General features: G+C 50.5%; 2 protein-coding genes across 4 annotated transcripts in view; both read left to right on the top strand.

Annotated features, from left to right (window-relative positions):
* TSPEAR (thrombospondin type laminin G domain and EAR repeats) overlaps window positions 1-15,790 on the top strand; it is a 209,626-nt gene that overhangs the window by 145,851 nt on the left and 47,985 nt on the right. The gene's annotated exons all lie outside the window — the stretch shown is intronic.
* Window positions 5,144-15,162, top strand: LOC103219928 (uncharacterized). 3 transcript variants are annotated; one of them, XM_073011063.1, is made up of 2 exons: window positions 5,144-5,738; window positions 14,587-15,162. In XM_073011063.1, the coding sequence occupies exons 1-2, from the start codon at window positions 5,217-5,219 to the stop codon at window positions 15,160-15,162; spliced, it is 1,098 nt and encodes a 365-aa protein (XP_072867164.1). In that variant the 5' UTR covers window positions 5,144-5,216. The 3 variants fall into 3 exon arrangements, with proteins under 3 accessions (XP_072867164.1, XP_037840833.2, XP_037840836.2); XM_037984905.2 differs by lacking the exon at window positions 14,587-15,162 and having other exon boundaries at window positions 5,144-5,561; window positions 5,646-5,972; XM_037984908.2 differs by lacking the exon at window positions 5,144-5,738 and having other exon boundaries at window positions 14,206-14,775; window positions 14,872-15,162.

Raw genomic sequence — 15,790 nt, 5'->3', positions numbered from 1 at the left:
GATGGAGTCTGGCCCAGACTGGAGTGCGGTGGTGCGATCTCGGCTCACTGCAACCTCCACCTCCCGAGTTCAAGGGATTCTCCTGCATCTCCTCCTGAGTAACTGGGATTACAGGTGCCCGCCACGATGCCCAGTTAATTTTTTTTAATTTTTAGTAGAGACAGGGTTTCACCATCTTGGCCAGGCTGGTCTTGAACTCCTGACCTTGTGTTCCACCTGCCTCGGCATCCCCAAAGTGCTGGGATTACAGGCGTGAGCCACCGCACCCGGCTTTTTTTGTTTTGTTTTGTTTTTTGAGAGTGGGTATCACTCTGTCGCCAGGCTGAAGTGCAGTGGTGCGATCTCAGCTCAGTGCAACCTCTGCCTCCCGGGTTCAAGCTATTCTTCTGCCTCAGCCTCCTGAATAGCTGGGACTACAGGCACGCACCACCACGCCTGGCTAATATTTGTATTTTTAGTAGAGACAGGGTTTTACCACATTGGCCAGGCTGGTCTTGAACTCCTGACGTCGCGATCTGCCTGCCTTGGCCTCCCAAAGTGCTGGGATTACAGGTGTGAGCCACCATACCCGATGCGACTTCTTAATTCTTAAGAATAACTGGAAATTTTCCGTAACCTTCCCCTGTTGTTGGTAACGATTCCTTAGTTCTTGAGTTGGTCTTTTCCTTTGAACCGTTGTATCTATTAACTTGTCCCGGCAGTCATTTATTCCTTCGCAGTTTCCATGGCATGTCTGTGCAAATGCGATACAGAGTTAGAAGTCCCTGTCTGAGTGTCACAGGCTCCCAGGACGGAAGGACACAGGCCCCTTGTCACTGTCATTTTCCTTTGCGAGCTCCCAGCCTGACCACCAGGACAAGGGGAGTGGGCAGGGCAGGAAGAGCTGTCCCCAGCCCTCTCTGTGTCCCGGGTCTGATCAGCAGCCCAGAGCGAGGCTGCCTTGCCCTGAGCCCCACGACTGTGTGTGTGCAGCCTCCACCCTGCTTGTGAAGGGGGGTGGGATGTGTTTGTGTTGGGGGCTGGGGGACTCACCACACAAGGACTGGGAGGGGACTTCTCACGCTAGGGCTCCCAGATCCTGGTGCCCTTCACCACCCATCTCCCACAGCCCTTGACCAGCTGGCCTAGCGAAGTGCCCACGTCTCCCCACTGGGTGGGACTCTGTAAGGGAACGTGGTTTCTGCATCTTCAGGGAGTTCTGAGCCAGGCTGCCCTCCCTTTGGCTCATCCTGTGGGATGTGGGGGCCCTGCTAGTGCGGGAGTCCCCATTTCTAGGCTGTGTGGGTCACCCCGTGGGGAGGATGGGAGGGGAGGCTCTGTGTGGCCCCCGCCGCCCTCGGACCTGGGAGACATCTCTTTTCCCTCCCGTTACTGATTAATTGTGACATTAGTTACCTTATTTCGGTTTTTATTTTATAAACCATTTTGAGAAATGTTTTCATCTAATTGGAAACATCTGGTGAAATTTCCTCTCCTTTCGAACTGGCCGCTTCACTCCTCATCCTCACATTTTCAGGGTCTTCTCTGCTTTGGAGGTTTTCCTCCTGTTTCAGCTGCTTTTCCATCTTTAGAATATCCACCACGGTTTGCTTTTTTCTCTTCTACTTTTATTTGCTGTTTTGAAAAATATACATTCTGTTTTTAATTGTACTAATAAATAACTTTTAAGTTTACCTTTATGTTTATTTTTTAATTATTAAAGTGAGGAATGGAACTGCAATTTGAGAATTTCTATTTAAAACAGAATTAATCTTGCTCTTCTTAACATCAGCCCACGTGTCCACCCCCACCCGCTTCTTAGTCTTTCTTGTTTAATTGGAAGCAACATACAGCATATTCCGGTAGAAACAGAACCACACATGCAATCCTAAATATTATAACAGCCACATTTAAAGATGGCAAAAGGAACAGGTGAAATTAAATTAATAATAGATCTTATTTGACCTGGTACATCCAGAATGCTACCATTTCAACATGTGGCAGGAGCCACATTTCAAGCACTCAAGAGCCACATGTGGTTAGTGGCCTCTCACATTAGCATGCAGTAAAGTATTAGGGTCTTATCATTGCTATTCAATTAGAATGTTGAATATGCATCTGTTGTATGCATCTGTTATAACAGTTGGGAAATTTGTATTTGCAGTTATAACTGAGCACATTGGTTATCTGGACACAGGTCGGTGTCTTCCTGTCTTCGTATCTGAGCCAACCCTTTGATACCCCAGCCTCTGCAATCTGGAGCCCTTGTCTTAGATTCTTCTCTGCCATAGTCAGCTGAGGCTGCCATAACAAATTACTGTGGACTGGAGGGTCTTGAGCAGCAGGCATTTCTTTCTCCCAGTTCTGGAGGGTGGAAGTCCAGGATCAGGCAGGGTGCCACATGGTGGGGTTCTGGAGAGGGCTCTCCTCCTGGTCTACAGACAGCCACCTTCTTGCTGTCTTCACATGGCCCAGATAATCTCTCCAGGGTTTCTTCTTTAAAGGGAACGAATCCCATTCTTGAGGGCTCCACCCTCCTGACCTAATTACCTCCCAAAGTCCCCGCGTCTTAATAGCCTCATATTGGAATTAGGGTCTCAACGTGTGAATTTTGGGAGGACACAAACCTTCCATCCATAACAATCACTTTGCCATTTGTCATACTTCCTTAAGTATTTTTTCCAAGAGAGATACCTGGGTGGAGTACTTTCTAAGCTCTTGCTTTTGTGAAAATACGTCACTGTTATCTTTATTTGAGAAAGATGTAATAATTTGAAAAAAGGAAAAGTAGAGGCTTAGTCCGCCAAAGATTCCCCTGGAAGCTCTGAGGATATTGCCATACCCTGGTTAGTGGGACGGGGGTCTGAGGTCAGCCTGATGCAGTTCATTTCCAGATCGTATATTACTCGTCCTGCCCGTGAGAGGCCTGTTCTTAGGTCTTCTACGTTGAAAAACTTGTCAATGCATGTCTAGGGTGGGCTCTGAAGGCCTGATTTTCTTGAAATTCATTAAGTTCTTCTACTCCAAATACACACACCTCTGTCCATTCAGCCCAGAATACCTGATCCTCAATTGTTTCTTTGATTATTACTTTGATCCTATTTGTTTTTTTCTCCCTAGCAATTGAATTTTCATGTTTGATCTCAGCTAAATATACCCTCTGTTTGTTATCTTTTCTCGCATTATATTTGTGGGTTTTATCCTTTACCTCGGTGTTTGGAAGAATACATGTTTGGACTCAAAATTGAATTGATTCTCTGGGGTATTAGTTTTGTTCTGCTTCTGATGTGAATTTTTAATCCAGCTGTTTGGTATTCAATTTGGTATTGAAGACTTGCTGTCTTTCATCTTCAACTTTTTTTTTTTTTTTAGAATCAGAGATGCACTGGTTGAGACTATAGACCCTCTGTACAGACCGGCTGGCTTCTAGTCCTGGTTCTGTCACTTTTTTCTGTGTGACTTTGAGCAGATTGCTCAGCCTCTCTGCTGAGGCTACCATGTCTGTCCATAGTAACTTCGACAAGGAGTTGATGCCAAAATTAAGTGAGTTAATAGATGCCAAGTGCTTGGCATGCTGCTGGCATAGCCACGTGCTTGTCAAGTGCTCTCTGACCTCGCCAGCTTCATCATCAGTGCTACTAGGGGGTCGTTTTCTAAGATCGCTGAAGCTGTCACTACAGTCACATGCTAGACTTTGGGGTTCCAGGTCTGTGGGACCCACCCCTTCATTAGGGAACGCAGCTGCCTCACTTCCCTTCGGCTCTCGCCCTGCCTCCCGGTGCCGACTGCCCTGCGCCTTCAGATGCCAGGCTTTTGTCAGGAGCTGAGTCTTCACAGACGTCCCCCCTGCGAGGTCGGAGGGGCGTGTCTGACAACCGCCATGGAGGGCGGAGTGACTGGCACGTGCTGCAGGCCCCAGGTTCAGATGGAATTTCCATCACAATGGCAAGGCAGGTGTGCAGGGAGGGGCTGTGGGGGCTGTGAGTTTATCCCACATCCAGCCAGTGCGCATGGCCAGTGACAGTCACAATGGCAGTGACTCAGATCTTTAGGTGGACAATTGTGTCACCCGCGAACAACAGACATCCACACCTCATTTCTATTCCTCGGCTTGCTGCTTTGACGCCCTGCAGGACAACATGGAAAGGTTCTGGTGACCAGGGGCCTGCCCACCTCCTGCTACGCCACGACAGGAAAGCTACCAGTGAGCCTCCCTAGTGCTGTAGGCTTTCCGGGCCACCACGAAAGCCCGGCCCAGGCTGCTGTAGCCTCATCCCCAGCTGGAAGAGGCTGGAAGGACATTGGGAGATGTTGGTGGTTCCTGGTGAGAACCAGCTTCAGGCTGTGCAGGGCTCAGGCCCTGAGAGAGAGGAGCTTGCCTGTGACCGTCCCTGCCCCAGGGTCAGGGCCCGTCCTGCCCGATGACCTCCCAAGCACAGGCTGGCTTTGCCCACCCCAGGTGTCCTTCACTGTCCGCGTGACCCTGATTCCACATCCTCCTCCCCAAGGCAGAGGCCCCTCCCCACCTCCAGGCCCTAATCTGCACCCGCCCCTCTTAGGACACCTGACCACGGCTCCAGGAGACAGCAGTCCAGACCCAAAGGCCAGTCCCCAAGCCTTGTCCTCCTAATGAGCTGACTGTGCAGAGGCCTTGCCGGAATGTTCCGTTTCCATCTCAGGGGAGGGGAGGTCCTCCCTGCCCTCCTGCCTTTGGCAGACATCAGGATCTCAGAGGATCCCAGAGCCCACCAGGAAGCGGTGTCCCAGCGCCTTTTCCCAACACAGGCACCTCTGTCCTGGCTCTCCCAGTCGCAGCCACACCAGCCCACCCCGTGCGGTCCCTGCAGACAGAGGCTGGGCATCCCCCGGGCCCCACGCCGGGCACAGTCACGGGACCTGCCAGGTGGAAGTCACCAGGTCAGCCCCAGAGAGGCCACCCCTTCCCTCCTGGTGTTCCCGGGGACAGGCTCAGCCAGGGGCACCAGCCTGGTCCAGAACCAGCCGAGTGTTAGGAGCAGAGTGAGGACAAGTCATGGCAAGGGAAGCAGAAATAACGAGGGTCCTTCCGGCTCCAAACACCAACACGGAAGGGAAGGGCGTTGCTGAGTCTCCTGCTAGGAAAACACAGGCCCTGGGCATATAAAAGCCCCAGCAGCCAACAGGCTCAGACACACACTCACTCACACACTCACTCACTCACTCACACCTCCCCCAGCTCACCTCCTCCCCACCCCAGCATGGCCGCATCCACCATGTCCATCTGCTCCAGCGCCTGCACCGACTCCTGGCAGGTGGACGACTGCCCAGAGAGCTGCTTCGAGCCCCCCTGCTGTGCCCCCAGCTGCTGCGCCCCAGCCCCCTGCCTGACCCTGGTCTGCACCCCAGTGAGCTGTGTGTCCAGCCCCTGCTGCCAGGCAACCTGTGAGCCCAGCCCCTGCCAATCAGGCTGCACCAGCTCCTGCACGTCCTCGTGCTGCCAGCAGTCTAGCTGCCAGCCGGCTTGCTGCACCTCCTCCCTGTGCCAGCAATTCTGCTGTGTGCCCGTCTGCTGCAAGCCTGTGTGCTGCAAGCCTGTCTGCTGTGTGCCCACCTGCTCTGGGGATTCTTCTTCATGCTGCCAGCAGTCTAGCTGCCAGCCGGCTTGCTGCACCTCCTCCCCCTGCCAGCGGGCCTACTGTGTGCCCGTCTGCTGCAAGCCTGTCTTCTGCATGCCTGTCTGCTCTGGGGCTTCCTCTCCGTGCTGCCAGCAGTCTAGCTGCCAGCCAGCTTGCTGCACCTCCTCCTGCTGCAGACCCTCCTCCTCCGTGTCTCTCCTCTGCCGCCCCGTGTGCAGCTCCACCTGCTGCGTGCCCATCCCCTCCTGCTGTGCCCCCGCCTCCTCCTGCCAGCCCAGCTGCTGCCGCCCAGCCTCCTGCGTGTCCCTCCTCTGCCGCCCTGTGTGCTCCCGCCCGGCCTGCTGCAGTCTCTCCTCAGGCCAGAAGTCCAGCTGCTGATGGCCATGTCCCCCAGGGCCAGCCAGGGGGACTCCCTGCCAGTCCTTGGACCTCCCAGCCCACCCAGCCCCAACACAGCCCAACCACAGAGAAGAAGCAGCCCCACCCACAGCCGTCCAGCCCAGGGGTGGGGTCTGAGATGGTCACTGGCTCCTCCCAGACCTCCCCCAGGGTGGGCGAGCCCTGGCTGCTCCTCGTGGCGCCTCCTGGCTGCAGACCACGACCCTCTGCTGGTCGGGTACGGGCCCTCCTGACCCGGGTCTCGTACCCAGGAGTGTCACCCTCTGCCTCTGGGCACAAATAAAGCCTCTGCAGCCCCAGCTGACTCTGTGCTGACTGTCCGCACCCAGGGCGGGATGGGGCAGAGTGGGGCCTGGCCTGGCTCTGGGGGGCTGGGCCCTGTGGATCTCTTTACATCCCCAGCTGGGGGGCCGTGGGGCGCTCTTGGGTGACACCTGGAAGCTCCTGTCCACCTTCTGGCACGTTCTGCTGTCTGGCTCCTCTCCCAGGTCCTGTAGGGCCCAAAAGCTTTGCTCACTGGCTGAGTCCCACGGACACCACATGGCTCGGGCCAACGCTCCACTCACTGTGGGTAGAAGCAGCTCCTTCCCATGGCAAGGGTTGGGGCTGTCCCAGGGGCTGGCAGGCCCCAGCTGTGCTGGGAGGTGGGACATGGGGGCAGACTTGGGCTCCAGCTGTCCCTGTGCTCAGGGAGTTCCACTCAGGGACAGCTTGGGCATCCTGGCCTCCTGCGCACACTCACAGACGCTCAGGGACGCCCTCTGTTCCTGCGCCAGGCTTGTAGCTGGGATGCAGAGCAGAGAACAGGGACGCGGCCTCCAGAGCTCCCTGTGCTGGGCTGGGTGGGCGGAGGGCCGGTGGGAACAGGAAAGCCCCAATGGCAGAGGAAGCCTGGGACAGCGTGGGGACACATGCAGACCAGAGGGCGAGAGAAACACACGGACACACAGGTCCAGGTGTAGCCAGATGTGGTTTCAAACAGGATGGAGCCAATCTGAGAAGAGACTCCTAGAAATGCAACTGCAGGCAAGGGACGCTGGCGAGGCGACGGTCATCACGTTGTCCACAAGAGGCCCCGAGTCTTTACTTCTTAACAGCTACACGATCACGATGCCGGGCCACACGTTGTTCTTTTTTTGCCAGGTTGATTAACAAAAATATTTTCTCATGGTTTTCTTCAGCAAGGAGTGCAGCGTTCCAAAGTGTGGACGCGCCACACTTGATGTCTGCAATGCCAGGTGGATGGCCTTGAACGTCTCTCCAGTTGTTAATTATTACAAACGATGCCTCTTGTGAGATATGGCAAGGTTTCTCTTCAAACAGCCTGATCAATCCTTTATTGTTTAATTCCCAGTACCCCTCCCTGTCTCTTTCTTCTTCTTTCCTTCTTTCTGCTTTTCCTGCATGCCCAGGCATGCCACAGCACCAGTGGCCGTATCAGCACCAGCTCACATTCCTTATTTGAGAAAAGACTGACTCTCTAGCTCACTGCAGACGACCCCTTCCCCTAAACGTTTAGCCAATCGGGTTCAGCTTAGATTGCACGGTCTGACCCTGGCCAGTTAAAAAAGGGCATAGGGGCAGGATTTGCAACAAAAATAAAAACTTTCACTCTCCTTTGTTCTGTGTGCTCTCGTGGCAACCAGCCATAAGAGAGGCACCTCTCTGTGCAAAGATAATTTTGCTTTGCTAAAAAATCCTTTGTCTAAGTGCTAGTTTTCCTTACGACTCTGGTTCTATTTCTAACACCTCTGTGGGTGTTTCTACCAGATACCTTTCCACACTCAGGTACATTTTTGCCTAAATTCCTAGAAGTGGGATTGCTAGCACCGAGTGTTCATGGATTTTGAATTCATAGAGATACTGAGAAATGCCCTCAAAGATGGTCCCTAATTGTGCCCGCGAATACCGATGTCAGAGGAAATGGCGCAGTGGGGAACTGTGAGGGCCTTTCCCTCCAGGGAACATCAGAAAGTGGCAAAACCCAAACAAACCAACCCGCTGCCCCTGGCCAGCGTTCCCTGGCTCTGCAGTTGTATTTCTAGGAGTCTACTCTCAGATTTGTTCATCCTGTTTGAAACTGTGTCTGGCTCCATCTGCACACGTGTTCGCGTGTTCACGTGTTCTCCCACCCTCTGGTTTGGACGTGGTCCCACATTGTCCTAGGCTTCCTCCACCATCGCTTCCCCAAGACCTCCCCGTCCCCACCTGCCGTCCACCCACCCACCCCAGCAGAGGGGGTTGGAGTTCAATTTTATCTGAACTCTGGAAAATATTTGAAGGTTTGCAGCAGGCAAGGGAACATATAACCAAGAAAAAGCAACAGAACCAAATAGGAGAACCTTGTGGATTTTAACTTCCCCTTGCCCCATTCCCCATCTCCAGCTGGGTGACAGTTAGGAGGACAGCAGTCGGAGTTCCTGGTGTGGGGTGCTGCTGCCAGGGAAGCAGAGGGGACCTTGTTTGCAAGGCAGTGAGGTTGTCCGTTTCCACCCATCTGGTGGCTCCCTGAAGGACTAACACACAGGGCTTGCCTTATTTCACCAACTCAGACTCAAGGCAGAGAGCAGCTACACCAAGGCTTTGTCAGAACGTTAAACAGTCACTGCCACCTGGGGCCAAAGATATCAGCCAGAAAACACTGGGCACACCTGAAAAGCCTGGGAGGAAAAGCTGGGAGATGGCATGCTTTGAGGAATAAGGGAGTTGGGAGATCCCACTTATTCTTGGGAGTCCAGAAGGTCCCCACACATGCCCATGACGGGGCACAGCCTCAGAAAAGACCTGAGAAGCTCTCAGTGCTCACCTCTGGCTGAACTGCAGGCTCTGAGCAAGCAGGAAGTGAAGGTGCAAGCAGGAAGTGAAGGTGCAAGCAGGAAGTATGAAGGTCCAAGCAGGAAGTGAAGGGGAGGCAGAGTCGCAAACTCCCCAGCTGAGTGCTGAGGGTGTGGACCAACGTACAGAGCCCAGCTACAAGCCCTGGAGAAAAACATTTTTTTGATTCCAGGGGTTTAAGGAACTCTCTGTCAAATTACTGTCTCAGCACTAAGCTAATAGAACAGTGAGCACACATGACGAAGAAACTATTTTTTTAAGGTGACATAAACAAGCAAAAACAACCACAATCCACAACAATCAGCAACAGCAAATTGCACAGATGGGGAGAACCTAATACCCAGAAATATCCCATTGTAATAGTCACTGTCCAGTTTTCACCAGACAGAGCAGGAAGAAATATGAGCTACTCGTGGGGAAAACAATTAATAGAAAATCTTCCTGAGGAAGACCAGAATTGGACTCACTAGATAAAGTCTTTCAATCAACTCTCTTAAACTGTTCTAAAAACTAAATAAAATCACAGACAAAGAATTAAGATAAACCAGGAGAATGATGCCTCACCAAATAGACAATATCAATAAAGACATAGGAACTTTAAAAAGAAACCAAACAGAAATTCTGGAATTGAAAAGTACAACAACTGAAATAAACAATTCAAGATAGGGTTTCAACAGCAGATCTTATCAAGTGGAAGAATTAGTGAACATAAAGACAGATGAATTAACATACTCTAGTCTGAGGAGTAGATGAGACAAAGGGGAGTAGATGTGAGAATGGAGAAAAACGAACAAATCTTAGAAGACCTGTGGGACACTATAAAGCATACCAACACACTTAACTGGATTTCCAGATGGAGGGGAGACAGGGGGAGCAGAAAAAATAATTGAAGAAATAATGGCCAAAACTTCCCAAATTGAGAAAACACATCAATCTACACAGTCAAGCCACTCAGTGAACCCCAAGTACAATAAACTCAGAGAGTCACACAAAAACACAGTGTAATCAAATTCTCAAAAGTCAAAACAAAATCTAGAAAGCAACTGCACAGAAGACTAACAGCGGATTTCTCATCAGAAACCATGGAGGCCAGAGGCATTGGGATGACATATTTCACGTCCTGGCTTGGGGTACAGGGGCGGGGGAAACCCACAACCAAAAAGACATCAGCATCTGACAAAATTATCCTTAAAAAATGAAAGAGGGGCCAGGTGTGGTGACTCATGCCTGAAATCCCAGCACTTTGGGAGGCGGAGGCAGGTGGATCACGAGGTCAGGAGATCAAGGTCATCCTGGCTAAAACTAATATAGTGAAACCCTGTCTCTACTAAAGATACAAAAAATTAGCCGGGCGTGGTGGTGGGAGCCTGTAGTCCCAGCTACTCCGGAGGCTGAGGCAGGAGAATGGTGGGAACCCAGGAGGCAGAGCTTGCAGTGAGCGGAGATCTCGCCACTGCACTCCAGCCTGGGCAACAGAGCGAGACTCCATGTCAAAAAAAAAAAAAAAAAGAAAGAAAGAGAAAGTAGTTCATTTCAAGGTAAATAAAACCTGAAAGAGCTCATTGCCAATAGACTTGCCTTACAAGAAATGCTAATTCAGGCTGAAATACAAGGGCACTAGACAGTAACCTGGAGCCATATGAAGGAAAGGTAGCCATGTTGGTGGTTTGTGTGTTTATAAGAATTTTTCCATTACATATTGGTTATCTAATTTGTTGGTGTACAAATTTTCATAGTATTCCTTATAATCCTTTTTATTAATGTAAGGTCAGTAGTGATATTCCCATTTATGATTTTAATTATTTGAATCTGTCATCTTTTAATCTAGATAAAGATTTGTCTAGATAAAGATCTAGACAGATAAAGATTTGTCAAATCTGTTACTCTTCTCAAAGAACCAACTTTGGGATTTGCTGATTCTACTGATTTTTTACTTTCTATTCCATTTTTCTGTGTTCTAGTCTTTATTTTCTACCTTCTGCTAAATTTGGATTCAGTTTGCTCTTCTTTTTCTGGTTCCTTAAGGTATCAAGTTAGATTAATGATTTGAGATCTTTCTATTTTTTAAAAATGTAAGCATTCAGTTATCAATTTCCCTCTATATACTGCTTTCACTGCATTTGCTGTGTTTTCTTTTTTATTCATCTCAAAGTATTTTCTACCTTCTCTTTGAGTTTTTCCTTTGACTCATTGGTTGTTTGACAGTGTGTAATTTAATATACAAATATTTGTGAATTCCAGTTTTTCTTCTGTTATTTTCTAGTTTCTTTCCATTATAATCAGAGAAAATAGTTTGTATGAGTTTGATCATTTTAAATTATTAAGACTAGTTCTGTGGCCTAAGGTACAGTCTAACTTGGCAACTGCTCCATGTGAACTTGAGAAATGTGTGTTGTCTGCTGTTGCTGGGTTGGGTGTTTCTGCATCTTTTCTTTCAGACAGTAAATATATTATTCCATTGTCCCCTACCTTCCAGCATTTCTACTGAGAAGTCATCTGTAAATGTTATTGTTGCTTATTTGAAGGTAATACGTCTTGTTTTCCTCTGGCTGTTTTTAAATTTTTCTCGGTCTTTGGATTTCAGCCCCAATGTGCCCAGGTGTAGTTTGCTTTGTACCCACTTGCTAAGGATTCTTGGTTTGGGAGGAGGTTCCTTTTTTCTTTTTGTTTTTTCTTCTCTTTTCTTTCTTTTTTTTTTTTTTTTTTTCTTTTTCAATAGATCTCCTTCTGTTGCCCAGGTTAGAGTGCAGTGGTGCAATCTTGGCTCACTGCAGCCTCTACCTCCCAGGCTCAAGTGATCCTCCTCCTTAGCCTCTTGAGTAGCTGGGACTACAGATGTACCTCCAAGCTGGGCCAATTTTTTGTATTTTTTGTAGAGATTTTTTTTTTTTTTTTTGAGACAGGGTCTTGCTCTGTCGCCCAGGCTGGAGTGCAGTGGTGCAATCTCGGCTCACTGCACGCTCTGCCTCCCACATTCACACCATTCTCCTCAGCCTTCCGAGTTGCTGGGACTACAGGCACCTGCCACCATGCCAGGCTTTTTTTTTTTTTTTTTTTTTTTTTTGTATTTTTAGTAGAGATGGTGTTTCACCATGTTAGCCAGGATGGTCTCGATCTTCTGACCTTGTGATCTGCCTGCCTCTGCCTCCCAAAGTGCTAGGATTACAGGTGTAAGCCACCACACCCGGCCAAGATTGGGTTTTGCTATGTTGTCCTGGCTGGTCTTCAACTCCTGAGCTCAAGCAATTTGCCCACCTTGCCCTCCCAAAGTGCTGGTATTACAGGTGTGAGCCATCACACCTGGCCTAAAGATTCTTAAATGTTTTTTGCATCTACACATTTCATCAGGTTAAAGTTCTTGTCTATTATATCTTCAAATATTTTACTACCCCTATTTTACTCCTCTCCTTGTAGGATTTCAATCATTTTTCCCATAGATTTTCACAAAATATAGGCATATTTATTGCTCCACTTTCTTTATTTCCCTCTTTCCTTTCCCATCTCTGAATTCAGGCTTGAAATTTCCTCATCTCCCTTCCTTTACTAATCTTCTCTTTGGTTTTGTCTATAGGTTGTAAAGCTAAGCTACTTAGTTCTTAATTTGAGCTATTGTGTTCTTCGTTTCCAGAATTTCTGTTTGATTCCATTTAATAAATTCAGTTTGACAATGAAATTTTCCATTTGTTCTCCTTTTTCTTGAGCAAAGTTGATCAGCATTACTTTAAATTCCAGTTTCACAATTCTAATATGTAGATCTCCTGCACATCTGTTTCTCTTATTTGTATTTTCCTCTTGGTCTTTTGGTCAGTTGGTCTTGTCTTCTAGTATCCCTAGTAATTTTTTGACTGAATAAAGGACTTTATGAAAATTTATAAGATTATTTGAGCTTCTGTTGATGCTGCTGTCTCCAGAAGAGATCACTTTTGTTTTTGGGAGGCAGTTAGGCTACAGGCAGATCATATGAGTTCAATACAAGCTGATTTAAAGATAGACTTCATTCTTCTTTCTGGTTTTTCTTTCCTCCTAGGGGTAGCCCTTCACTTATATTCAGCATTTCCAACTGAAAGCCTAGGGTTTTTTTTTTGTTTTTTTTTTTTTTTTTTACTAGACTCCTTCCACCTTGTCAGGTCCTGAACTCTGTGTTTTCTTCTAATTCCGTGAGACTACTAAAAGCTCTGCTCAGCTGATCAGCCTCTCGGCCTTTTGGCTGCGGTCTGTGAATTGGTAAATGCCTCAATAAGAAAATCCACAAGGAATATTGGAGTCACTTCTGTGCACTTTCTCTCTAACGGGGATTCACTCAAGTCTCAGCTGTCTTGATACCTCCCGGCCCTTACGAACAGAGATTTTGTTTGTAAACCAGATTTCCTCATTTTTCTCAGCTAGATGCCAGTCTGATGTAAGCCAGTTCCCCACACAGGAAAGAACTTGACAGAACATTTTATACAGCATAAGAAAAAGGTGGCACAATGGAATCGTTTTCAGAGCTCAGAATTACTCTTTAATAATTTCTCTAAAAAAGTATAACTTGAGCCCATTTTTATAAAGGCTCTTCCTTGGGCCAGGCACTATTTTAGGCCTTTGAGGATTGAGTGGTGAACAAGACAAACACACTTCCTGCCCACATGCAGCTTACGTTTGAGGAACGGAAGCTGAGGAGAGCAAGGACAATGAGCAGGAACGGGGAAGACACGTGGTGCAGAAACACTGATGATGGCCAGGCACAGGGCTCACGCCTGCAACCCCAGCACTTTGGCCAAGGCAGGAGGATCACTTGAGACCCCACCTGTACCAAAAAAAATGCATAAATAAGAAATATTGATCATGGGACTTGAGTTATCTATGATTGAAGCACATCATAAAGCTATGATCTTTAAGAGCAGAACCAAATCCATGGGCCAGTCCAAAACGTTTCTTTCCCGTCCGAAACCCAGTCCTATCCCCAGCGTTCCCACACGCACGTCTGAGGGGGCCTCGGGGAAGGCCGTGGGGAGGGGCATGGCCTCTCCTTCCTTGCTCCTCTTATCCCTGTTTTGGGCTCTAGCTCCTCCAGTGATGGGGACGGGGGAAGGAATGTGCAGGGCCACCACTGCGGGGCTCACTGGCCCCTGGTGCACCTTCTCTCCAGCTGCCCCAGTGATCCTGTGCTTCTACCGGCTGCTTCTGCCTCTTCAGTGAGGACCTGCTTTAGGGAGGAGACGCCCCCATAATCATGAGTGGGACAGCTCTTGCCTTGGCATGCCACACTTTGCATAAGGGTGAAGGGCCACCCCTGCCTTTACAGCCCCCTTCTTACAACATGGGCAGCACTGGAGGGGTGCAGACCAGGCCCACCTCCACTCTTGCCCCCAGGGATCCACATGGGACAGGCTACAGCCCAGACATGACAGGAGATTTATGAGCTGGGCCACATCACAGGCAAACAAACATCCCTAGTCACGACACACGCCGCCTCTCAGCAACCAGGAAGGAGAGGCTGTGGGCCCTGGAACAACAAGGCCAGGAGGGGTATAAAAGCCGGAGAGCCCCACAAAGCTCACACACTCACACACTCACTCACTCCCACACTCACTCCCTCACACCTCCCCCAGCTCACCTCCCCAACCCCAGCATGGCCGCATCTACCATGTCCGTCTGCTCCAGCACTTACTCTGACTCCTGGCAGGTGGACGACTGCCCAGAGAGCTCCTGTGAGCCCCCCTGCTGTGCCCCCAGCTGCTGTGCCCCGGCCCCATGCCTGACCTTGGTCTGCACCCCAGTGAGCTGTGTGTCCAGCCCCTGCTGCCAGGCGGCCTGTGAGCCCAGCCCCTGCCAATCAGGCTGCACCAGCTCCTGCACACCCTCATGCTGCCAGCAGTCTAGCTGCCAGCCGGCTTGCTGCACCTCCTCCCTGTGCCAGCAGGCCTGCTGTGTGCCCGTCTGCTGCAAGCCTGTGTGCTGCAAGCCTGTGTGCTATGTGCCCATCTGCTCTGAGTCTTCCTCTTCATGCTGCCAACAGTCTAGCTGCCAGCCAGCTTGCTGCACCTCTTTGCCCTGCCAGCAGGCCTGCTGTGTGCCTGTCTGCTGCAAGCCCGTCTGCTGTGTGCCTGTCTGCTCTGGGGCTTCCTCTCCATGCTGCCAGCAGTCTAGCTGCCAGCCAGCTTGCTGCACTACCTCCTGCTGCAGACCCTCCTCCTCTGTGTCCCTCCTCTGCCGCCCCATTTGCAGGTCCACCTGCTGCATGCCCGTCTCCTCCTGCTGTACCCCCGCCTCCTCCTGCCAGCCCAGCTGCTGCCGCCCGGCCTCCTGCGTGTCCCTCTTCTGCCGCCCCACGTGCTCCCGCCCAGCCTGCTGAGCCCTCTGCTCAGGCCAGGAGTCTAGCTGCTGATGTGCACACCCCCCTGGGCCAGCTGGGTTCAATTCCTGACCTGGTTTAGGTGGTTGCCCCCACCTAGGATGGGTCCCTGTGTCTCCCCTGTGCTGAGGTGACCTCCCCCTCCTTGCTCCCAGGAGCCCCCATTCTCGCAGCTCCCCACCTCTTGCCTCCCAGCAGGTGCCCCGCTGCCTGCTGGGTCCCGTCCTCCCTCCCAGCTTTTCTGCCGTGGGTCACTTGGCCGCGACTTGAACCTGTCAGCACCTCCTCCTGCTCCCGAATAAACTCTCCTTGGTCACCTGATTCTCTTTTCCTGTTGTGCTCCTGGGGAGACACACAGTTTTGAGCTGACATTGGTCTCCTCCAGCCATGACTGTTTCTAGGAGTGAGTGACTTAACCTAGAAGTCACAGGGGACAGTGGCCTAACTCCTTCAGGGAGGTCACCAGGTGGGACTCCCAGCCACTCCCAGGAAGGCTCAGTCCTGGCTCAGCCTCCATGCCCGGGTCTTCCTGAGCCTGGTGATTCACTGCGGTGCCCTGGGCTGTGGGGCTCTCCAGGTCCCAGGACCATCCCACTGTCCCACCTGGGAGAGCTCACCCTGCAGGGTC

The sequence above is a fragment of the Chlorocebus sabaeus genome, chromosome 2 (assembly GCF_047675955.1).
Source record: "Chlorocebus sabaeus isolate Y175 chromosome 2, mChlSab1.0.hap1, whole genome shotgun sequence".
Lineage (NCBI taxonomy): Eukaryota > Metazoa > Chordata > Mammalia > Primates > Cercopithecidae > Chlorocebus > Chlorocebus sabaeus.
Note: the sequence above shows the minus strand (reverse complement) of the source record. Positions and strands in the feature narration are given on the sequence as shown.

What these genes read in the sequence shown, in the direction of transcription:
- LOC103219928 (XM_073011063.1), top strand. Translation starts at nt 5,217, where the DNA reads ATGGCCGCATCCACCATGTCCATCTGCTCCAGCGCCTGCACCGACTCC. An exon ending in GCTGCCAGCAGTCTAGCTGC is followed by an intron (nt 5,739 to 14,586) that starts CAGCCAGCTTGC and finishes GTCTGCACCCCA; the next exon opens with GTGAGCTGTGTGTCCAGCCC.